At 35.3% G+C, this 25,788-nt stretch overlaps 1 protein-coding gene across 1 annotated transcript in view; it reads left to right on the top strand.

The window, feature by feature from the left end:
* CDC73 (cell division cycle 73) overlaps nucleotides 1–25,788 on the top strand; it is a 91,755-nt gene that overhangs the window by 60,360 nt on the left and 5,607 nt on the right. Inside the window, exons 11-16 of the mRNA XM_059942800.1 lie at nucleotides 4,789–4,846; nucleotides 10,886–10,921; nucleotides 11,229–11,316; nucleotides 16,433–16,594; nucleotides 19,255–19,355; nucleotides 25,181–25,322. Coding sequence (XP_059798783.1) covers nucleotides 4,789–4,846; nucleotides 10,886–10,921; nucleotides 11,229–11,316; nucleotides 16,433–16,594; nucleotides 19,255–19,355; nucleotides 25,181–25,322 — 587 coding nt within the window. The remainder of the gene's footprint in view (nucleotides 1–4,788; nucleotides 4,847–10,885; nucleotides 10,922–11,228; nucleotides 11,317–16,432; nucleotides 16,595–19,254; nucleotides 19,356–25,180; nucleotides 25,323–25,788) is intronic.

Here is a 25,788-nt window from a genome sequence, read left to right on the forward strand (position 1 = left end):
ATTATATAGCATAATGAGAAATTTGATAGAGGTATCAAATCTGTATATTTAACAGGCATACCTCGTTTTATTGTACTACATGCTTTGCAGGTTTTGCATTTTTTCTTAAAATAAATTGAAGGTTGTGGCAACCCTGCCTTGTCAGAGGATGGCTAGCATTTTTAAACAATAAAGTTTTTTTTAATTAAGGCATGTACATTGTTTAAAGTCATAATGCTATTGCACACTTAATAGACTACAGTATAGTGTCAACATAACTTTTATATGCACTGGGAAACCAAAAAAATTTGTGTGACTCACTTTATTATGATATTAGTTTACTGCAGTAGTATGGAACCAAACCTGCAGTATCTGTGAGGTATGCCTGTATAGATATACTATACTATATTTTAGAAATGTGTCAGCTATTTTCTGTATTGGCAAACATTGTATACATATGCCCCCAGGTTATGACAAGTCTACTTAAAATTTGTGTTGGAGTGTTTTGTTCCTGAAACCTTTAGTGCTTTTCAGCCTCATTGTGATTTGCTCAGAGTTGCAGTTTCCTTTTTGTACATAGTTTTTCCAAAATACTTGAAGACTCACTCAGTGAACTTAAAAATTCAGTTGCTGAAAGAAAAAAATCCTGATACTTGGGAATTGTGAATATCAAATCCAGATTTGATGGGAATGAGTTACTTTTTAAAAAGAAAAAACATGCAACTGTAAATTAGTATTTGTTTACTTTTTTAAACATATTACTTTTCCTCTCATAAATACAGTAGTCAGAGAGGTAGATTATAAACTCCTAGAATCTGCATATATATTCTGTATGTTTTCCTCATTAAGCAATTTCAGTATTTCATTAAATTTCATATAAATAGCATTTTTCAAAATTAAATATAGTATATTTTGCATACTGATACTTGTTACAAATATTCTTTCTTATGATATTTTATATTACGGTTTTATTTTCTACTTGTTTAAGCAGCAAATACCACTATTCTGTCTCCCAATACCAGAAGATTTTAGGTTATTGCATTTGCTAAAAGAAGGCAAGGAAGGACTGTAAACAGTTTACTTTGTTTTTGTCTTGTTACGTTTTGCAAATATGATTCTATCACTATTTCCCCCATCCCTTTTTATCAGTTACTTCTTTTCCAGAATGCCTCAAGTCTTAGTGAAATTGTAATGATTCTGACTTTTTAAGAGAAAGCAGGTTTTCCTCTCCAGTTAGCACAACTTGTCAGCTCTTTTAGTTGTTTTTGTGCTGATACTTTTCTTTTCCCAGCTGAGTAGTATTTTCCCCCCAATCCAAATATCTTTAAAAATATAGAACTGTCGGTTTACTCCACATTACTGCCAATTATTATTTCTGTTTCTTAATATATGCCAGATATACCACTATGTAGCCTTTGAAAAACTATTTCACCTCTGTCTCTTCATCTTTAGAGTAAAGGGTGCTGGGATTGGATTATATGGTTTCTGAGGTCTTTATGCAATGACTTCTACAAATTTATTTCAAAATAATGCAGGTCAGAGTAGAATGAACTTTTAGCTCTTAGTATTGGCTAGGGCGTCCTAGAAATGGCCATGAACGAACGACGTGATTAGCGAAGGTCTCCCGGTTTTCATTCCAGGAGCCCACAGCCTACTGAAGTGTCATAGCTGTGTATGTTCATGTGCGTTTGAGCTTATTTGTGTGTGTTTACTTCAGAATTAAGCAAAGTTATACTATAGTGACTTTTGGAAACTCAGCATTTTCAGTGAATCTGAGAAGACAAAATTAGATAACACTCTTCTGGTTGCAATTAACAGATTCTGCTCAACTAGTTAAGACAAAACTTGTTTGTGTGGGGTGCATAGAATGAGATGAGGGATTTTAACGGCTCTTAGAATCAAGAAGAGTTAGCAGGAGAATAGGCCTTACAGGCCATTAGAACTAGATAGATATTAGGACTGTTTTCTTGCATGCTGGTAATGTTGCAGGAAGGGGGACCCCTTCCAGGGCCCGAGAGTGGCCTCTTGTCTAGCACTCGGAAGTGAATTGTCCGAGGAGACGCGTGCTGACAAAGCAAGAGACTTGATTGGGAAGGGGCACCCGCGTGGAGAGCAGGAGGGTAAGGTGACCCAGGAGGACTGCTCTGCCACGTGGCTCACAGTCTCAGGTTTTATGGTGGTGGGGTTAGTTTCCGGGTTGTCTCTGGCCCATCATTCTGACTCAGTGTCCTTTCTGGTGGCGTGCGGAACCGCTCAGCCTAGATGGATTCCAGTGAGGAGGATTCTGGGAGGTTGGTAGGACATGTGGACTGGCATCTCCTCTGTCCTTTTGACCTTTCCCATATTCTTCCGGTTGGTGGTGGCTTGTTAGTTCCGTGTTCCTTACAGGATCTTCTGTCGTAAAATAACTCATGCAGATTGTTACTGTCCTTGCCTGGCCAGGGCGGTTTCAGTCACTGTTTTCCCTAACTGTAACTTCATTATGTCCTTCTGCAGATGGGTTTTCTCCATGAGTCAAGAGACACGGTTATCTGTAATTTTAGACTTAACCTCCTTATAGCCTTGTGACTGGCGAGCTCCAGTTTATAAAACACGTATCAAAGAAGAACTCTCAATAGACCTAGCCCAGGACATATGTCTTGTGCAGTGACCAGGAACCAGGGGCTTATTGCCAAAAGGAATGATTTGGAATGGGAAAGGGTCATCAAGCAAAGATTGCTTACTTGGTAAACATAAAATGCCCATTATTGATATTTAAAGGGGTCTAGTTTTGTAGACAGAAATACTTAAGGGTAATAATTTGTAATGGAAAAGACTTTTTTTTCGTATTACATATATATGCTTGCCCCTTTGCTGACCCATGCTGTAAGAGCCATACTCTTTGTTCATATAGTGTAGGTATATTTTAGTAGTCAGCTGGATCAGTTTTGGTTTGGATAGTTCTCTTAATACACACATAGTGCTGTAGTCTAGTGATTTTTATCTAAGTCTACTCAATTCAGGTGAAGAGGGCTTTGATTTGGATTCAACCAGCCTTATAGTCAAATGCAGACAGAAAGAGGTCTCCATATGTGTGTGCTCATTGTTTTTCCTGTCTCATTTCCTTTATTTTTCTTCCTTCTCTGTGTACTTAAACCATACCCAATGAGTCTGTATTTACCTATAAGGATTTAAAAGTAATATAGTTAAAGCTTAATCTAGTTATTTTATTATATAATGTCTAGTTGATTTCTATTTAATGATTATCCCTTGGCTTCTGATTTTTAGAAGTCTAGACTCAGTTCAATATGACACACATTTGTTGAGTGTTCTAGGTACTAGATTTACAAAGATGAGTAAAAGTCGTTGTGTCCCCTAACACGAACTTAGAGAAAAATATAAATAAGAAATTTCAGCACGTTAAATGAAGTTAAATGTTTAATATGCTCTCCACCTTAATAATAACTGACTTTCTTCACATTTAAAATTTTACTTGAATATAATTTACTTGTAGTCTAGTGACCATATCATTAGTAAGCTTGACAAATTTTCACAAACTTAACACATCTATGAAACCAGCAACCAGAGTGACTCAGTTTCAACCACAAAATGTATAACTGAATGCATAACAGTGAAAATATTGGGAAAGGATGTTCTGCTGTCTTCAGGTACCTTTTTTCCCCAAAAAGTTTTTGCTAGTTGCCTCTGCTGCTATTGTTTTTTGCAGTAAAGAATGGTTTCTTTGGCTTTTTAACTGAATGCCAGGAATCCCACTGAATTCCAAGTGAAATACATTCTCTGTGTTGGTGCTAATTTTTATAATCATTAAAAAAAAAAAGATGCTTTGGGATAGCTTATCTTTCCAAATGATTTTACCATTCCAAATTTTTGAAGAAAATTTAATATGATTAAAATTAACATTGTTTAGCAGGACTTCTTTAGAAATGTTTCTGTGGTTGTAGTAGTGATTTTTATTATTATGGATTTATGTAACTTCCATGATATTTATCAAATTTCCTTCACTTGAATACAACTAGAATAAAATCTCCATGAGTTACTAGTTGTTTTTGAAATTTACACTTGTAGCTTTCTATAAAGAAAAATGTTTTAATGAAGAATTTAGTGTGAATATGATTGAAACTATTGCACTAAATATAGGTAAGTTTTGAAGTATCTTAAGCATTTCAGAGGCATTTATTCTTGAGTATATAATTGATGTACTTCAATACATAGCATATTTCCTTGTATATATTACATGCTTAGTAATTAGTTGAGATTTGTTATTCAGTTTTTAAGATATTTTCAACCACTCTTAAATGTAACAAATCTCATCTTTATAAATGGATTATTTCCCCTGAATATTTTAAAAGGCATTTAATTTGAAATATTTGTGTTTTTTTTAATGAACTCAAAGTAACACTTTCATCTTTCTAATGTGAGATTATGTATCATTTATTCATTTTGCGACTCTTTAAGGGAAAAAAAGATTGACTTGATTTTTAAACTGGTAATGACATTTCTGAGAATATTATAATTGTCAGCAATTAAGCAAATCATTGAATATTTGAAAAATACTACCTACTTACAATAACTATTGATGGTAACAATTTAAATATATTTCCACTAAAGATTTCTCTTACTACTTCACAACCAATAGCATAAAAGATAAGGGGAGGTTTTTCCTTTTTTTTTTTTTTTTTTTTAAACTCATAGTGTGTTCAGTGGAGTGACTGAGAGAGAGACAGAGATATGGAATTTCTTTGCAGTAATTAAATGAAAGTGTTTATTATGCAAAGGAACTTTAACATACCCATTTTTATTCTTTTAAAGGAGGGTGCCTCGGCCCGTAAGACGCAGACTCCTGCAGCACAACCGGTACCAAGACCAGGTAAAAATATAAAACTTTGATTTTTGTTTTTTTCTATAATCATGGCAGTGAAAATTTTTGATAATGTATAATGCTTTGAAGGAATTGAAATTTTACTTAAAATACTTCAAAACTAGTATAAGAACATTTACTTGACTAAATAGGATAGTTGAAGAGTTAAAGAAAATTTTTAAGAAAATGTTTTTAAGATTTTAGAAGAATGTTTTAAAAAACTATTTATTATGTACCCATTCCCCCATCAATTCCTTGTTTGAATTCCATGATAGCACGGTGGATGTGATTTTTGTTTTTTCCTACAGAAGCATAGAACCATAATTTTAATAGACTGATAAGCAGTTTTGATGTTTAGATTTTCAGATATCTGTGTTATTGAGCATATTAGGTTCTGTAATCATTTTTAAAAATATGTATGTTAATAAGCAAGGGTAGTATTGAACTTACTGGGTTGGCCAAAAAGTTTGTTCGGGTTTTTGTAACATCTTATGGAAGAACCTGAACGAACTTTTTGGCAACCCAGTATGTTAGCAATATTTTCTTTTCCTCTTCCTAGTACCTAAAAAGATTGATCTTTATAAATGCATGTAGATATGAACGCTATATTCATTTTAGGTGTTTTGGGTTTGATTTTAGTGTTTGTTTGTTTTATTTTTGCATTTAGCATAGTACCAGTGCTGTTAAAAGTGGCTATGAAGAAAATGAAAAGAATTGAAAAGGCACAGTCAGGAATTTGACTGGGTGATCTTCCTTTTCAGTCTGTTAGTGTCAGTAGTGCAGATTTGTATATCTTTTTATTCATAGTACGTTCGCACATAGGCTAATGCTAAAATTATGTAGATTACAGGTATTCAAATTTCTGGAAGCACTTTAAAAGCATGATGTTAAGAGGTTTATATTGGGATGGTTTTGTAGGCTCTTTCACTGTCTTGGATCCATAAACCTGGGTCTTGACATGACTAGTATTTACTTTTTTTTTTAAATGATGGGTTTGTTTGAAATCTTTGTTAAATTTGGAGCACATTGGATGTAATTTATTTCAGATGACAGGACCATGGCACTATTTTTCAGTAGAGAAGACCATACCAAAAGCTGTTAATGAGAGTATAAGGTAGAGCAATTAAATTTAATAAATATTATTTGAATGCCTTCCATGTACTCAGTGCCAGAAACTAGGAGAAGCTAAAGGAGCTCTTTTCAGGAACGAAGAAAAAAAGTCAAGGAAATAGGAAGGGGCAGACTGAGTTGGACTCAAGGAATACAGCCTGCAAAGTAGAGGAATATTGTGGAGGCAGTTGAATGATAGATACAGAATTATTTGTTTTCCCTTGGAAGGGAGGGATGGCAGGCTGTAGTTGGTCAGTCTAAAGAAGATCACATGAGAAATTCAGAAATGGTATAGAAAGGAAGAAATCACCACCTGAGGATTCTAACTCTGTTTTGTGCTGTGTGATAAATAACTGTCTCCATTTCACATTTTCTCAAAATCATTTGGCAGACAAAGGAGAGGGGTAGGGGTGGCACTAATACCTGAGTAAACCCAGTTGTTCAAATGTGCCATGTAATAAAGCGAAGGGAGCTGGGTTCTACCAGCTAGTAAGTTATGTGATCCTGGGGAAGGTCACATGTGAGGTAAGGAGCTGTGGGTCTTTTCAGCTCCTAATATTCCATCTTTCTTTTTCAATTGTTCTACCATGGTGATTAAAATGGTTGAAATTAATCTTATCTAATGTCTCATTACAAATACTCTGACGCCCATCCATGTGAGGTCTCCTCTTCTTTCACTCACTGATTGACTCCCATAGGTCCACAATCCCTACCCACCATTCCAAAAGCAGTGATTATTTTATAAGTTTTTAATGCTCATTTGTCGGTAAGACCTGACTTGAGTGGGCGTTAGCAGTTTGTCATCTTTATTTGTCTCGATCAGTGAATTTTTGTTTTGCAGATTGTTAAATGTATTTGCTTATTGGCTGATGCCCAATTTTGAAGGCATATTGTGCAATATATGGCATGTTCACCTGGATTATCTTTTTAAAATTGAAAAAAAAAACCACAAAACATTTCTGGCAATGTAACATGTTATACATGAGACAGCATAGATCTATACTGTTATTTGTTAGGTAGAGTTTGAATTATTTGCAAATAGGGGACTGAACTACCTATTCTTTTTTCCTTCAGTAAAGGAACTCAAGGATGGTGTTCCTTTTTTTTTTTTTGGCTGTGCTGCGAGGCATGTGGGATCTTAGTTCCCCGACCAGGGATTGAACCCACGCCCCCTGTACTGGAAGGTGGATTCTTAACCACTGGACCACCAGGGAAGTCCCATGGTGTTCCATTTTTTGATCATTTTTTCTTATTTATTCTTTCATCAAATATTTATTTAGCACTAATTGTGCCAGGCAAGTCCCTGGATCAATTTAATATTTTAAAGTGTTTACAATTATTCCCAACTTCTAAACATTCATTTAGGGAATATAACTGACAAGAGGCACATGCTTTCCAGTGAATTAAGAAACACAAGCCTTTGATAAGCTACAGTCCTGGAGCTTAATGTTGTTTCCTTTTATAGCCACATTAAATCTCTTGCACATGTCCCTGCTCTTGCTGCCTCTTTCTAATGCGTGTACATCACATACTGCACTTCTCCAGCTTTCATTCTTTACTTCTGTTTCATAGGTCTTCTGAAATGGGTAGGTGAGTACCCGTAACTCTGTAACTCTAGTTTATCTGCTTACTGCTCATGTGAGATTGAGAGAGAGAGTTAGCCCTGTTCAGTGATCCACTTTATAACCTAGGTGTTGGTTGGATTACCTCATTCCATAGTTTCAAATCTATGTGCTGATGATTTTCAAACTTGTGTCCCTGATTCTTTCTACCTCTGGTATCATCTGTTAACTGTTTAACATTTGGATGTGCCATAGGCATCTTAAAACTGATTAAACCTTAAAACATTTGCTCTTTGATATTTTTCCCAAGATGTCTTACTTCACATTCTTCTGCTTCTTCATGAATAAATGACACTGCTATCAACTCTGCTTCTTAAGTCCAAGACTTAGGAGTTATTCTTTATTTTTCTCATTTGCTTATTCCTCTCATCTAATATGTCAGTGAGTTCTGTCAAATTTACCTTTTCTGTATTCCAGATTTATCTGTTCTCTTTATCTCCACTGCCACAACTCAAGTCTAAACCACCAGCATTTCTCTAGACTAGTGCATCTTAAAGTATTGATATTAGTCCATGACCTGTTTAGTTCTGGTCCCTAACAAGATACAGATAGGAATTGAGGGTACAGTACTGGCACAACATCCAGGTGCATGGCCAGTTTTCTACCTGTTCATTGTTACTGTATTTTATTCAGTTGACCTTGAAAAGTTTACAGAAAAACCTTATGCTTAACTGCACATAATTTGGGTAGCACCGCTATAGAATATTGGTGATAGTCCTAACTGAGCTTCCTGCTTTCACGGTTGTCCCCCTTTTGATCCCTTATCTAAATTTATTGTTTTTCCCTTACAGAAGGTGTGACCTGAAAATCAAATTATGTCACTTTCTGGCTTAAAAGTTACAGGGTTTTCCAGTGGCACTTAAATAACAAACTTAACGTTGCCTAGAAAGCCCTACATAAAGTGGCTCCTGCGTGTATTTTTAACCTCATCTCCTGCCACTCTTCCTTTTGTCCCCATGGTCTGTCTGCACATTTGCAGTTCCATAAGCATGACAGTTTCTTCCTGCCTTTGGCATTTGCCCACATTCCTACCTCTTATCAAGACTGTTCTTTCACTTGTTCTTTGCAAGTTGGCTCTTTCTTGTCCTTCAAACCTCAGCTTAAATGCCATGTCCTTTGAGAGGCTTTTTCTAAGCATTTTGTCTAAAGGACACTTTAATATCAGTGTACATTCTCTTTGCTCCTTAATATTATGTATTCAGATTGGTTTATATGTGTTTGTTTGCCTGTTTGTTATGGTCTGGTTCCCCTACTTTACTGAAAAGTCTTTGAGGGCAGGGATTATTTCTGTTTTATTTATCATCATAAAAATAAGAACCTAGCAGAGTGCCTTGTACATAGGCTCTGAATAAATATTTAAGTAAAGAATATAATTATATTTGAAATCAAGCATAGTAACAGTAGTTGCCTCTTCTCAGCTTGTAAACAATCGGTCATTGCGTTTGCAGAAGGCAGTGGTAGCGGTAGAGGCACAAGAAGCAGTAGCAGTTGACATCAGCGGTGGCCGCGAGGTTCAGTGAATGGTCAATATGCCCAGGGCCCAGGACCTGGACAACTTGCCTTGTTGTTTTTAAGACTCTTAAAACAGAATCAAGATGTAGAAATTGTTGTCTCTGATTTATGGTTGGGGACAACTGAAGCTGAGCAGCATTCATCTTAGCGTGCCGGGGTAATTTGCCTGCGAAGTGGCACAGTGGGGACCGAGTACAGGCTCTTGCTCTCCATCACTCTCCTTGTGGACTCGAATTATTCTGCTCTTTCCTCCCCCACCCTTTAAATCAAGCTTATCCTTAGCATGTTCATCTTCATGTCCCTGTCTTGGTCCTTAATTGTATTTGTTTTTTTACTAAACACCTAAAGTTTATTTTTAATATGTGAGCTTTTATATTTTGTGTTTTTGCTACATTAAGTCTTCTCAGCCTTGATTTTAGAGAATCTTTTCCTATATTCCAGAGTCCATTGTGGGTTCCCTTAGCAAATCAGTGGTAGTTCAGTTGAAGATTTCTTTGTTCTCCTTAGTCATTCTCCCAGCAGCTCCCGTCTCCAGTTTATCCATCTCTCTGTCCATCCCATCATTCCTGTATCCCGCCAGCAAATTCTAAGTATTTATTGAGATTGTATCATATTCCAGATGACACTATCTAGCAGTATCTGTGTATACATGTCAGATGTATCCATGAGTACTATTTCTAAAAATAATTTAAGAAAGTTTTAGTATTTTTTTCTCAAGAATAAGAAAGATGAGCACACTATAATAAATATGTGTGTGAACTTGTATTTGTATATATCTTTCTCTGCTTTCTGTGGCTAGAAGAATCATACTTCTGGACTACATAATATTTTCTCACAGTGAAATAGCTATATAAAGGAGTACAAAGTATTAGTTAAAATTTAGCATTTTACTGCTTTTAAAATGCAACATATTCCAAAGATGTGTGTGCTTTCCTTTAAAAGTGGTATCTCTAAGAACTAATGTTGAATTAGAATTTTAAATTGTTGAATTTTTATTTTTTGTGGTTTAAAAAAATTAATTGCAGCACAGCACACGGCATGTAGAAGGCAGTCAATAAAAATTTATTGTATGAATAAATACTGAAAATTGAACATACAGCACTTTTTATCGTAAAATATGTTAATCTTGAACTAGGCTGATATTGCCATTATTATGCCAACAAATATTTTTGTGTATTATAAAGTCCATTGTATATACAAATAATGAAAAGATACAAATATTCATGTTTTTGTAACATGTATTCAAAATTATTGATAATATGGGCAATTCCAGAATAAAGACCTTTACATGACTAATTGCCTGTAATGTTTTCTTCTGCTAATAAAAACCCAAAAAATTTTAAAAAGAGAGAAAAAGGTAAATATTTTAGCTCTTAGTCCCCAGTAATGTCTTTGTTTTTCCTCCACAGTGGTTAAGTACATTTCCCTCTCCCAGCCCTTTCCCCAGAGTTAGATGCTCTTGTAGTACTCTGTTTTTGCATTCATTACAGTGTAATCAGTTAATTCAGAAGTTATTTATTTGCTTCCTTTTCTAGATCCAAGCATCCATGAATGTAGATACTCAGTGCCTACCAATGCCCATATATCCCCTTTCCTTGTGACCACTGATTGTTGAAGTGCTAAGGCACTGTAGTGGTTTTGTGAAGCAGAGAAATAATATTATTTAAGAAGATTGCAATGCATTTAAAAATTCTACAACTAGTCATATGTAAATACAAATATTTTAGGCCTTATTTACTTTGTCGGTTTGAAAATAAGAATGTGATTTTCATAACAATATTTTGGATTTTTTTCTTTCTTACAGTTTCTCAAGCCAGACCTCCCCCAAATCAGAAGAAAGGTAAGGTTGTGCCTGTGACTCTAAACTTACTTTAAAAAAGTAAACGTGAGTAAGCTAGCTTACAAAATCAGGGCTGATTGCATGCTTGTGCAGTTATACCAAATGTTTGTGTTTGGTGTCTGTTCTGAGTAGTCAGTGCTCAAGTCATCCTGATCATTAAATATTCTGAGTATCACTGCTGACTAAAATATTTTTTAGCTCAAAAGAGTTAAAATTACAAATTTACAAACTTTTAACTTATAATTAGGAAAGTAACTATAATTCCTTTTAATAACATATTTGCTCCTTTAAAATTTTGTCCTTATAGGATCTCGAACACCCATTATCATAATTCCTGCAGCTACCACCTCTTTAATAACCATGCTTAATGCAAAGGACCTTCTACAGGACCTGAAGTAAGTAATTTGTTAAACTGTTCTTTTCATAGGACATGGAACTATTGTTGAGAATTAGTAGTTACTAATGCAGTATTTATTTCGAGAAAGCAAAAATTCAGTTTCAGTGCTATAGGCTTTACAGATAGTCTCAAATATAATTTTCAAAACAGTATATTCTTTTATATCTGAATCCTGTGGGGAAAATTATAGAAACTCTGACTAAAGTTTTAACGAAGAGAGTACTATTGTATTAATTTTTAATGTGAATTATTTTGCTCCAGCTGAAGAGCTTGAAGAGGTTCTAAAACAAATTCAGGTTGTCTTCTCCCCACTTCTGAATTCTGGTTAAAGAACCAAAAAAGTAATATGAACTTTAAAGTTTAATAGAAACTTTAAAAGTAAATATGAACTTTAAGACAAGAAATTCAGGTTGTCTTCTCCCCACTTCCGAATTCTGGTTAAAGAACCAAAAAAGTAATATGAGCTTTAAATTAGATGTACATACCTCCTAGAGGGAGGAGGAGGGACCATACTTTTTTAACCTAGACATCAGTAAAAGATAGTTGAGGAAGTGAAGAGGACATCTATATCCTGTGTTAAAATTTCCAGATGCTTAACTTTCTCAGTAAAATAACGATGACGATTCTTAAAAAAGAAACAAAACAACCTCACCTCCAAAAAGAAAATCATGCTGCTTCTAAATAACTTATGACTAATTAAAAATGAGTAGCAAAATAAGTTGTAATACTTGCTGATTCCAGGTTTTACCAAATGCAGAATTGAATTTTGAGTGCCTATGACTTAAATAGCTGTATAAAAACCTACGTAACTGGCACGTACAAGTGTATTCGTATAGTATTTTTTCTTTAGTACTTTCGAGTGAAATTTTCAGTGAACCTTTTCCTAATAACAGTGTGGAAAGAAGGAATTTTTAGGTTTTATATTTTTATATTTTATTAGGCTTTTTTTGTGAAGTTTAGTATTCCGACAGTGTTGTGGATTACTCAGATAATCTACAGTCTGCAGTTCCTCAAGTAATCTACAGTTGGATGAATATGAAATATAATTATTTTGGCCCATCTCTTGAAATAGATCTGATAATAATATAAAATATTATTTTATAATAAAGGTAGTAAGTCGTGCATGGAAATCACAAACTAAATTTTAGCATCTTTCTCCTTAGCCTTACTACAGAGAAGCCAAACAATTTAACAAGACTACCTTCTTTGGATAGATCATGCCTAATTTTTCTTCTCAGTTTAAAACACTCCCTTCATTGTTTAACACCTCATTGCAGCTGACATCTCCCCTGCAGCTTGAGTCAGCTGGAGGCTTTGCTGTGTAATTAATGCATAATTGAAACCTCCTCCACACAATTATAGTACTGGCTGTAACCCATAGCTCATGTTGGCATAGATTCTGTTTGGTTTCATGTAAAACTGAGGATTCTTCAGTTTTCTAGCCCTTCAATTAAGTAAATGAAACGAAATAAAATAAAACCTGCCTTCACCTTTAACATTTTAAATAACAAAATTAAGGTTGTATCATGGAAGTATGAGAAAGCACATTTTACATTTATAAACATGATCTTGAGAGAAGTTTCACTGGGACCATAAGTTTATTTAAAATAAACTGATTGGATGGCACTTGTGACTCTGGCCACGATGGTCCTCTCACAGGGCAGAGTTCCAAAGAGGAGAGATTGCACGGAGAGAGTGCTCCAGAGATAGGCAGAGGGTTCCCCTTGCATTAGTCAAATACTGTTCAGCACACGCACGTGAGAAAACCACTTAAGGCCTGGGGAAGAGCAGGCAGAACGGTTACTGGAGCTTACACTGGACCATAAATAGTTCATGTTCCCTGCTGCCACATGCAGTGCAGAATGATTCAGCCACTCTGGAAAACCATAGAGGAGTTGGTTTTTTTCTTATTACATTGAAGGTATTATTGCAGTACCTTCTAGCTTCCTTTGTTGATGATGAGAGGTCAGCTGCGGTAATCAGTCCTTTGAAGGAAATCTGCTTTATCTTGTTATTTTAAAGATCATTTTAAATTTGTTTATCTGCTGTACCTAGGTATAGATTTCTTATATATCCCACCTTGGGATTCAGAATTGAATCTGTGGATTTGTGTTTTTCATCAGTTTGGGAAGTCTTGGCTCTTATCTCTTTAGATATTACCTGTGTGTTCCCCCTTTATCTCCCCTTTTTTCTTCTTTCTGGGATTTAAATGAGACATACTTTAGACTTTCTCATTTCATCATCCATGTCTCTTAAACAGTTCTACTTTCCATCTGTTTCTCTGTCACCTGCATTCTTGATCATTTCTGTAGATATAACTTGTAGTTGTGTTTTCTTTGGCCGTCCCCTAGTCTATTCATTCCATTTTAAAATTCAGATATCTTATTTTTTCTATTTTAGTGGTTCTGTTTAGTTCTTTTTCAAATCTTTGGTCTCTCTCTCTCTTTTTTAAATAATTTCTTTTTCCCTGTACGTATTTGTAGGCTTGTTTTACAGGTTTGGTCTTTGATAGCTGCATCATTGGAAGTACTTACTAATCATTTTCTTTTGATTATTGTTTCATTCATTATACCTCATTTCCTTGTGTGTTTAGTTTTTTTTTTTTTTTACTATTCATTTAATGGTTTTCATTTAGTAATTTCTGTTCATTTTCCTTGGAATTTTTTTCTTGTGGAAATTCTTTGAGTTCCAGAATGAAGATTTGTGTTTGTGTCTGCTAGGCACCTGGGAGCATAGCCAATCTAACATTGCTTTAAGTTAAATTCTCAGTTCGAGGTTTAACATCCAGAAATTATTGTTAATTCTCCCTACCCCCTCCAATTTCAACTTCTTTTGTTTAGGAGAAAGGAACTATATATATATATTTCTTTTTTTTTTTTTCTTTTAAAGACTTTTTTTTTTGTTTTAAAGATTTTTTTTTTTTTTTGATGTGGACCATTTTTAAAGCCTTTATTGAATTTGTTACAGTATTGCTTCTGTTTTATGTTTTGATTTTTTGGCCCTGAGGCATGTGGGATCTTAGCTCTCCAACCAGGGATCAAACCCGCAACCCCTGCATTGGAAGGTGAAGTCTTAACCACCACTGGACCACCAGGGAATTCCCGAAAACTATATTTTTAATCTGTGAAATATCCATAAAATTGTTCTGTTTTTCAAAATAACGTAAACTTAAAATCTGGAACTTGCCTCAGTATATCAACTCATTTGCATTTTATACTAAGAAAATTATTTTACTAGAACTGTTCTTGTTTAAACAGTAATGACTTTAATCATATCACCCATACTCCTTCACACTCATAGAATGCAAAGTGGAATAAATAAATTGCAAATATTGGATGAGTCAGTGGATATCATAATATTTCTCCAAATCACAAATATCCATCCAATCAGTTGTGCATCATTTCTGGTTGTATTCATTAGAGCACTTTTTGTTGTAAGTATTAAAAACCAACTCAAAGTGGCCTTATCAAAAAATAATTTATTAGCTCAATATAACTAGTCCTAGCTTCTGACACAGCTGGACTCAGTGCTAAATGAAGTGATCAGGAGTTAGTCTCTCTGTCTCTTAAGCAGGTTCTCCCGCTTCAGGGGCAAAGATGACCATCAGAAACTCCAGGTTACCAAAAATCCCAGGATTAAGTCTTATTTTCCTGGCTTGTATAACACATTTATTTCCGAACCAGTCACTGTGGTCAGGGTTGTTAATTCTTGCTTTAAATCCAAGTGAGGTCCAATTTGCAATTCCGAGATTTGATTATTCTTGCACTTGTCAGGGTGTTGGTTAGGGCTGGGGTGGGCATGGGGGGGCAGGAAAACGGGTGGGCAGTGGGTTTATTTCTAGTTTACATTATTTATATTACACTGAACTTAAACCCCAGAGTCCTAGCTTTATGAAAGAAGGAACTTCTGTTAGATTCTCTACCTTGAGCAGAATATGGGCTTTGTTTCCTCTTCCAGGAGTCTAGTGAAATATAGTGTCAATAAAAGACAAAGCTTAAGTTTAGTTAGTTTGCCAGTGCCTTCCGTGGATGGAAAGAAGTCTGCAGTGTTATTCTAACCTCTTTGAGTTCCCTTCTTTACTCAGTCTTTGGCCCAAGAGTTCTTTACTTCTTGCTAGCTAGCTCAGAGATGCCTTTAGAATGTTCTTCATACTTTATCCCACTTTGGAAAACTTTCTGACAGTTTCTTGTAAAGTTAAACATACCCAGTGATCCAACAGTTCCACTCATAGGTATTTATATAAGAGAAGTGAAAACATACATCCACAAAAAGACTTATACCAGAGTGTTTATAGTAGTTTTATTTGTAATAACTGCAATTTTGGAACCACCCAAATGTACCACAGGAGAATGTATAAACAAATTGTGGCATATTCATACAATAGAAATTTATTCAGCAGTAAAAAAGAATTCATTGGTAGTTCACTACCAATATACCCCTCAGCATGGATGAATATCAGAAACATTAAATTGAATGAAAGAAGCCGGGCAAAGAAGAGTACAATCCTGTACGATTCCGCATATATGAATTCGTAGGACAGGCAAAACTCGTCTATGGTGATGGAAAGCAGAATTGTATGGTTGCCTGTTGGGGGAGGAGGATGGGAATTTACTGAAAGGTACAGGAGGAAACTTTTCTGGTCTGTTGCACATGTGCTGTATCCTGATGGGAGTGGTGGTTACCATGTGGAAAGGGGTGTTTGCTGGCGCTCCTGGGTAGACTGAGTCACCTAGCTAGCCACGTCGGCTCCATTTCAAGTGACCTTTGATTCATAGTAAAACTTCCCTCTTACTAGCGTTGAGAAATCAAGGATTAGTGTGGTTGTTTATATAATCTTGAGGAATACTAAATGCTAGATGAAGGAATATAAATTGGGTGTGTGTGAGACTGACACACACACATACTGACTTCTGGCCTAAGTGAGCTTGAGTTCTACTTGGCATGGGAAGTAAAGACCCATACTCTTCAAGCATTATGATCTGTACATGCAGAGTGGGTTTATTTCAAAAAATAATGTTTTTGGTTTGAAAATATCATTATTTAAAAAATCATTTCAAAATACTATTTCTTTTCTTTTTAACGATTCCTGTGGAATCATTTCTGTTTTTTGAAAGGTTTGTCCCATCAGATGAAAAGAAGAAGCAAGGCTGCCAACGAGAAAATGAAACTCTAATACAGAGAAGAAAAGACCAGATGCAACCAGGGGGCACTGCAATTAGTGTCACAGTTCCTTACAGAGTAGTAGACCAGCCCCTTAAACTAATGCCTCAAGACTGGTAAATTAATCTGTATTTTTCACACAGTCATTAATTTTTTGTGTAATAAACGAGTATCAAATTTCATCATGAGCTCTAGATAGAACCTATCCTTGAAACCTGTGTTAATGTCTAATTTGGTCATCAGTAATGTTAACATGCTGGTAATACCTAAGTAATATATTTTGGATGTCTAAACTTTATTTTACTTATAAGAAGAAACACAAACTTCTGGAAAACTTGGAGAGTAAAAATTCTTTCCACTTGTCCATTTATTCTGGATCAGCTTTTAGAACAAAATTTTCAAATAGACATGTTGTTTTAGAGGGCCTATGTTTTAGATGTTTGATTTGGAGAATTCAAATTTTTTGGTTAGAAGTGATAAGTGAAAGCATTGTTACTTTTATTGTAAGGAAATAATTTAACGAAAATAGTAACATCACCCCGGTTCAGCTCTTTTATTGCATTAAAATGTCCTTTAATAAAATATTAAGTGTTTGGGTTGGCCAAAAAGTTCGTTCGGGTTTTCCCGTAAGATGGTACGGAAAACCCGAACGAACTTTTTGGCCAACCCAATGTTTATAAAGTGCGTATAAATTCAGATACATGAATTACCTTAAATTATTTAATTAATCTAAGCCAGAGTAAAAATACAAAGTCTAAGTGTGCATCTCTGATATAGTGTAACACGTTGACACATTAGCTGAAATGTACCTTTGACTCGTTAGTCTTCAGATGTTAGGAGGTGAAGCCATTGAGAATATTAGTATGTTAAAAATTTACTAAAGAATCAAGGGTTCTTGTATTAGAATTCTCTTTTAGTACCTAACAGAAATACTTAGAGTTATATATGAAGTGTAAGATGAGAATTTCATATATCAAGTTTAAAACTTATAGGAAGTAGAAGGTTACATCATTTATATGTTTGCAGTTATTTACAGAAAACAATAATACACACAGTGTGTACAAGTGCCATCACTGTGCTTATGTTATACTGCTTTGTGTGTGTTAGCTTGGTCCTAGCCATTGGTGTCATAACCTAGGAATAATATTTTCCTTACCTTTCTTCTTCTTCTGTTCTCTGTTAATTGTCCTTTCAGGAGTTCACTGGGAATAGTATTTTTATTATCCTGCTCCCCTGCTAACCCTGTGAGACACAGTAGGATCTAGGGGACCTCTGTCTAGCAAATCCTCTTTACTTTGGCAGGTACCTTGGACCTTCAACTATTGTGTGGTGCAAGCTACATCATAAAATTAAGAGGCCATTTAATAGTGTGCTCCATTACCAAAGATGGTTTAGGCAGTATGGAGCATATATCCCATGAAGGAGGAAATTTTTTATTTAAGATTTAATTTTAGCCTTAGAGATTTTGAGCAGGTTAAGAATTTTAAGCTGTGGTTTTTCATAGTAACTTTGATCACTGCTGTAAGTCTTTAACTTGAATAGAAGGTAACTTTGGCTTAATATTCTGTTGGATGTACAGAGTCTCCATCTAATGCAGTGATTATCAAAGTGTGGTCTGTGGACCTCTGAGCATTCCCAGGACCCTTTCAGGGAGTTGTAAGGTCAAAACTGTTTCCATTGTAACACTGAGTTGGCTATTCATGTGATTTCTTAGCCCCCATACAGGACAATAGCATAACCAGTGCACAAGATCAATCATTGATTTCCCTCCCTCTCTCCCACTCTCTTCTCCACACTCCTCCCCTCCCTCCTTCTCTCTTCTGGCTAGTGGACTGTTCTCTAGTAGGCTTGTGCATTTCTGTAAAATAGGGGTAATAATAGTTTACCTCACAGAGTTGTTTTGAAGGTTAAATGTGTTAACATAAGTAAACTGCTTAGACCAGCACTGGCACATAGTAAATGCTCGTAGTAAATCTAATGAGTGTTACTTATTATTGTTGATGTTATGATTTTGTTCCCACCTCTTTAGTTGTAGGCTTAAACTGTTGACGGCTTTTGTACTTATTATAATTTCTCAATTTAATTAAATTTTTTGGAAGCTGATGAAATATGAGGGCCTAGAAAGAGATTTGTGCTTTTTAGGAAAATGAAGTTGAATGGCTGGGAAAAACAAGTTGCTTTAGAAAACACTTAGAGAATTTAGGGTGAGTGAAACAGTTGAAAAACAATTGAAAAAGTTTAAAAGTTTAGGTGATTTCTGTACTCAAATTATTTTCCAGATAATCAGAAGAACTCAAAATAAGGCCTTTGAGCTTTATAAAATGGTTAGCAAATTATTATAATTTATAACATTTTTAATTAAAGTGAAATATTCAAGATGCGTTTGAATTTTAAATGATTTTCTTTTAAAACTAACTTTTTCAATTAACAGATATACTACTGTTCCCTGTTGCATAAGCAAAATGGGCCCTTTAATTAATAGAAGGGGCAGAGATAAAAGGCTAAAAGGATCATGTATAGGACTGTGCATGTAATTATGTTTAAATGACTTAGATGTAAAAAACAACGCATGGGAAATGTAGCAATCATTATGTACTCTAATGGTAACATTGTAATGAAAAGTTATGGTAATGCAGTACTGTGTTTGCCGCTCAGAAGTATTGACAGGAGACTATTGCAGGAATAATGATGAGACTCTTTCCATAAGGATTATAGTAACCAAGAATATCTGAGATACTCAGTCTCCACTCTTCCCTTCCCTCTTTTCTATTTATAGGGACCGGGTTGTAGCAGTTTTTGTGCAAGGTCCTGCATGGCAGTTCAAAGGTTGGCCGTGGCTTTTGCCTGATGGATCACCAGTCGACATATTTGCTAAAAGTAAGAGTCTCTGTATTTTTACTGCTTATCTAATACAGAAATGCTTTTGCTTTATTTATTTATTTATATAAGAGCACACGGCTCTGCACGTGTGATGTGTACACCAGAGGATTCCTGTTAAGTACCACGTATTTTAATTTTTAAGCACCTGTGAAATATTTTAAAGCCTTTTTGGAACATTAATATTTTCTGTGTACTTACATCTAAAAGTGAATTATTGCCTATCCCTCAACATTAATAAATCATTAATATTGTTGCGTGTCCCTACACTTTTATTCACTTTGATAGCCAGTTTTTAGAGGGGTTGACTTTCGCCTGCTACTCCCACTATCTGGAGTGGTTGCTGCACGACTGGCCTTTTTCTGTTCATTTAGGTCTCAGCCAAGTAAGTACTCTCTCCTATAGGGAGCCCTTCTCCGACCACCCTGGAAGTAGCCGTTACTTCCTCCCAGTTACTGCAGTGGTGACACTCACTTTTGCTTGACATGGTCTTATTTTCATATCTGTATGGTAAGTCCTCCCTGGCTAGAATGCCAGTTCCAGGATGGGAGCACCTCATCTGCCTCGTTCACTCTTGTATCATCAGCACAGAAGAGAGCATGGCGTTGGGAAGCATTCGGTAGATACCTGTTAAATGGATAGATTTCATGTGTCTATATCTTTTATTGACCATATTTTGGTATGTATTGGTATACCAAAAGTAGATGAATTTAAGCTTGTCTTTTTATTGGTAGGGATATTCTAATTATCATTTAATTTGAGTACCCATTTAAGTTAGTAACATTAGTAAAATTACTTTTTAAAAAGCATCCTCATGAAACAGGTATGTTTGTTAGAAATAACAACTTTAGTTATTACGAATGTAGATTATGCTACTGTGAAACCCAGCTTTTTTTTTTTTTTTTTTTAAATCAATTTTAGTTTTTGTTAGTGGTACCACCATTCTTCCAGGCTGGAAACTGCCCAAGCTTGAAAGGTTTTAATCGCTTATTCTCCTGCCTTCATTCAGTTTTAAAAATGAATTCTAATATGATGGTAGCTTTTTATGTTATTTCAGAAACCTGAGTAATGCACAGGTTTGATAAATAGAAGTCAGAGATACAGAGAATGGGAGTTTTAATGAAAGCAAAATGTCAGTGAACACTAATTTTGTTGTGTTTTACCTACTTGCTTGCCTTGTTGAATAGTACTATAATAAAAAATGATTAGAATGTCTTCAAGATATAAATGCTCTCTAAATTCATTGTTGTTTTTTTCAGATTGTTAGTCTTCAGAAATTTAGATAGGAACTTAGAGATTTTTTAAAAAGTTAACAATAATAATTTTCTTCCAAGAAGTATTCTCTTTCTCTTCAACCTTCCTTCTTTACTTATCAGCATTTACAATGAAAGTACTCTTGCCCCTTCCATCTTAAAAGGAAACAAAACCCTTTCCTCTTACCTCACCTTTTCTTCTAGCTCCCTCTCCTTTCCTTTTACAGCCAAGCCTTTGAAAGAATGGTCTCTACTCACTCACTTTCTGTTTGATTCTCAGGCTACTGTAGTTGTGCTCTCTTGCTTGCCCACTAAACTGTTCCCGCCAGACTCACCAGTGACCCAAATATTGGATACTTTTGATCTCTTTATCAGAATTTTACTCTCGATCCATTTCCTCCTTTTTAAATGTTCTTTTCTGAGGGCTTGTTAACATTTTCTCAGACACTAGCTACTCTTCCTCTGGCTTTCAGTGACATATGTGTGTTCCCGCTTCTCTTCTCCTTTAATTACACATACTCTCTCAAGGAGATCTGATAGCTTTCAGTTACCATCTGTCCTCTGTTTCTAAAAGTTATGTCTCTGGCTTGATATTCTGGGCCTGCCTGTCTCACTGATGACCAGGTGACTCCTTGTGAAGTCCCATCAGTGTATCAGGACTCAGCCTGTTCCGAGCGGAATCTATTGTCTTATACTCTCTGTCATCCCCAAGCTGTTCTTTTCCTCAGTCAGTTTTTTTTTAGTAATTTGCCTAAGCCAGAAATTTAGAAACATGTTATCTCTTAGCTTTTAGCTGGTCTCCTTGCGTTTAACTCTTGACTCTTCTAGCTCCTCACCTTTTCCCCATAACCTACATAGAAAATGATTATATCTATATAGCATAGGAGTAAACTGAGGGTACTTGGTAAAAAAATTATATTTTCTTCATATTGCACAGTAAGAAAATACAAAGGTTTAGAAAAGATTTTAAATATTGAATTGTATAAAATTTCCAAATAAAATCTTTTCAAAATTATGATAGATTTGAGCTTGTAACTGGATATAGCTTTTAAAAAATATTATTATTTTTTAAAAACTTATTTATTTTATTTATTTTTGGCTGCATGGAGTCTTCATTGCTGCATGCGGGCTTTCTCTTGTGGCGAGCGTGGGCTACTCTTCGTTGCAGTGCACGGGCTTCTCATTGTGGTGGCTTCTTCTGTTGTGGAGCACCGGCTCTAGGCATGCGGGCTCAGTAGTTGTGGCACGCGGGCTCTAGAGCGCAGGCTCAGTAGTTGTGGCGCACGGGCTTAGTTGCTCCGCGGCATGAGGGATCTTTCCGGACCAGGGCTCGAACCCATGTCCCCTGCACTGGCAGGCGGATTCTTAACCACTGCGCCACCAGGGAAGTCCCCAAAATATTATTTCTTATGCTTGAAATGGTTACATGCATTTGTTGATCAAGATTTTTAAATGATGATTTCTTCACATTTTTTAGTTATCGTTGTGAAAACTTTTTCATTTAGTAATCTTCTGTATTATGTTGTCCCTTTGTCATTTGACATGCCATCATTTATCTACCGAAATACTAGAGCACCTTTCTATTTCTTTTCTTTCTTTGTTCCTGCAAAAAAGCGTTGACAACATTCATGCAGTTTGCAAAAAATGAACAATTCTGAATTGTGTGAAGTATTTTGCTTTAGTGTTCATTGTTTCCCCAGATAACTGGCTTCTTATAAAAAGAACTTTGTTTCTTCTATCTTTGCTGAGGCTTAAAAATTATGTATTTTATGAGTAAGAAACACTGGACTTACTGGAATTCCTCCAGGGAATTCCCTAGACGGGCGGCTGAGTTCTTGGCTGGGGTTGGTTACACCTGCACTGCCCAAAACAGAAGCCACCAGCCACATTTGGCTGGTCCAAATTGAAATGTTCTGTCAGTGTAAAATATACACCAGACTTCAGAGACTTAATACAGGACAAAAATAAATCTTGTCAATAATTTTATATTGATTACATGGTAAAATACATTTCAGATAAACTAGCTTAAATAAAACCTTAAAATAAAAAAAAAAGATGTTTTATGGTGTCTTGGTGTAAGTTTGCTTGCCACCATTGCTTCATGCTAATAACATACTTTGTATGATGAGAGAAACCTTATGTTTCCTCATTTGTGACTTAACCTTTTTGGACTCTGATATTCAGTTTTAATTTAAAAAGTTGTGTATTCTATTGGAAAAATAAATACTGTGTAAACTAAATCTATTGAAATTAGTAAAGGGGATTATAGGCCTTTATATAAGGCTTTATTATTTATTTATTTTTAATTAAATAATTAATTTTGGCTGCATTGGGTCTTCATTGTGGTGCACAGGCTTCTCATTGAGGTGGCTTCTCTTGTTGTGGAGCATGGGCTCTAGGCATGTGAGCTTCAGTAGTTGTGGCACGCGGGCTCAGTAGTTGTGAGTCGTGGGCTCTAGAGTGCAGGATCAGTAGTTGTGGCACACAGGCTTAGTTGCTCCGCGGCATGTGGCATCTTTCTGCACCAGGGCTTGAACCCTTAGTCCCCTGCATTGGCAGGTGGATTCTTAACCACTGCGCCACCAGGGAAGCCCTATATAAGGCTTTAGATAAGTCATTTTAAAAATTATAACTCATGTATTTTTAAGAATGATTTTTAAAGCAAATCATACTGAGAACATTAGAAAAGAGAAACATGTAGTAAGCACAATAGAGAGTATTCAAATATTGACTTCATTTAATTTAAAAGTTTAAAGAAACTTAAAAAGTATTTTTTACACATATAAATAATAATTATTTTGAAAGTGAGTTTTCTGAATCCTTAACGGATAGCCCCTTTAATGAATTGGTTTAAATTGATTAATTTGAATTAAATTCAAAATAAATAATGTGCTCAATGAGGAGACCTTTATTTATGAAAGCAAATAATTTAGAAGTAATGTTTATGTGTTTTTGGGGGGCAAAAACAGACAAAATAAAAATTTTAACAAAATAAAAATGGTTTATTTTGTATTTCCATCAAGGAATTAGACCTTGATTAGTTAACATCAAAAGCCAGTAAGTCTGCAAGCAGTATGGAACAAACAATCTATAAATTAGCTACTTAAAAAAATTAACAGTCAATCATTTTCTCTTTAGAAACTCCTAGTAATAGATGATAATGGTGATAGTAATGATCATATCTTATATGTTAGAAAAAAAGTAGAAAATGGAAAAAAAAGCTAAACATCTTCCATGTGCACAAGTAAAACTAACACTCCACTGATGATAAACTGATTGCAAAGACAATAATAAACTGGTGAGGATGGTCCAGCGGGATGATCAAGGAAGAAGATTCAAAGTCAGTGTTTATGGTCACCTGTTACCGTTTGGCAGCAGACACTTGTTGGGAAGTTTAGTCCTAGAGTCTTGAATCTCCCCAGCAACCAGAGATAGCGTTTGAAAACGAAAATCAGATAATTTCACCTCCTTGCTCCAAACTATCTAGTGGTTTACTATCACATTTGAAACAAAATTCAGATTTCTTATCATAGCTGAATAGGTTCTGCATATAGGACATTGCCTACAAAACTTGTTCTTGTTTGTAGGGCATTCCAAGCTTCCTTCCATCTAAGGGCCTTTGTATCAGCTGTTCCCTCTGCCTGAAATCCTCCTCTTCTAGATCTTTGCTAGACTTTCTTTTTGTATCATGTAAATATCTATTTCCAGATAACCTTCTCTAGAGACCTTCCAGTTGTTTCTTCTTCCTTTTTCATCATTTCTTACCAAGTTCCGTTCTCACTTGCTAATTATCTCTTGAATCTTTCTTGTCATATGTGTATCTTCTCCCCAGTAGAGCAAATCTCTTTCTCCTCTAGATTACTATGCTGTATCATCAGTCTCTGCTATACACTCTGCAGTGATTCCCTACATCTCTTAGGTAAAAGTCCAAACTCCTGAATATGGCCTACAAGGCTGGCACTGCTCTGAACCTCTATGGTCTTAGCTTTTATTCATTCCCTATGTTATTTTTTTTTTCCTCTACCTTACTTTGCATGATGCAATTTTGTTAAATTTCTTTAGTTCCTAGACTAAACCTTTTTCTCTTTGAGCATGTTCTTTTTGTTAACTGGATCACTTTTCTGTGTTTTGCCTAATTCTTACTCCACCCTGCCTATCTAAGCCTTTTCTGAATCCCATGATGTGGGTAAGAAGGGTACTCTCTTGTGTTTCTATGATATTCTACTACCTTTATCATACTGTATGTGAGTAGTCTTTTTCTTCTTCTTATCCTTCACTGGATCATATGCATTTTATTTTACCTCATTTTTTATTTCAATCCCCAGGGGGTGGCATGTATAAGCCTCAGTAAATTTTTGTTGAATGTTTTGGGAGATACTACAGTGCTCAGCCTCTATTTCAAAGATCACTTTGGTTATAATACAGCTTTGGTTGGTGGAAGAAAGGTTGACTTTTTTTTTTTTTAAGTTTTTTTGATTAATGTCTGTGTTTGGGTATTTTTATTATTCTATAAAATGTTTTTATAATTTTGGTTGCAGTTTGAATAAAGAGTATTATTTCTTCCGCCTGTAGTTAAAGCCTTCCATCTCAAATATGATGAAGTTCGTCTGGATCCAAACGTTCAGAAATGGGATGTAACAGTATTAGAACTCAGCTATCACAAACGTCATCTGGATAGACCAGTTTTCTTACGATTCTGGGAAACCCTGGATAGGTAATCCTGATCCTAAAATGCACTTAACTTCTGCCTTATTTTAGTAATGTTCCTGCCTCCTTATTGGATTTTAAGTTCCTTGAAGTTGTGACCCATATCCCCCAACTCCCCTTTAAAACAGTGCCTAATTTGTTATTGATCTAAAATAGATAATTAACAAATATCTTTGTTATTACTGACTTGAACAAAGGGAGAAAGGGTTACAGCTTGGTAGAAAGAGCACTAATTCTGAGTCAGAAGACCTAGATTTTAGTCTTGATTTTGTGATTCGGCTCTAATGAACCGTGTGACTTTTCTGAACCTTGTTTTCTGTCTGTCCAGGGAACTTGGACTAAGTAAGTGATCCCTTCGTTTTTTGCCAGCACCAAAAGGTCTCTGACTCTGGACTTGAGTTATGGGTACCTGGCTGCTCATGAAAGGAGTTCAGTTTTTGAGTATATCTTAATTACTAGTATAAATTGAGTTC

Source organism: Balaenoptera ricei, chromosome 1 (genome assembly GCF_028023285.1).
Source record: "Balaenoptera ricei isolate mBalRic1 chromosome 1, mBalRic1.hap2, whole genome shotgun sequence".
Classification (NCBI taxonomy): Eukaryota; Metazoa; Chordata; class Mammalia; order Artiodactyla; family Balaenopteridae; genus Balaenoptera; species Balaenoptera ricei.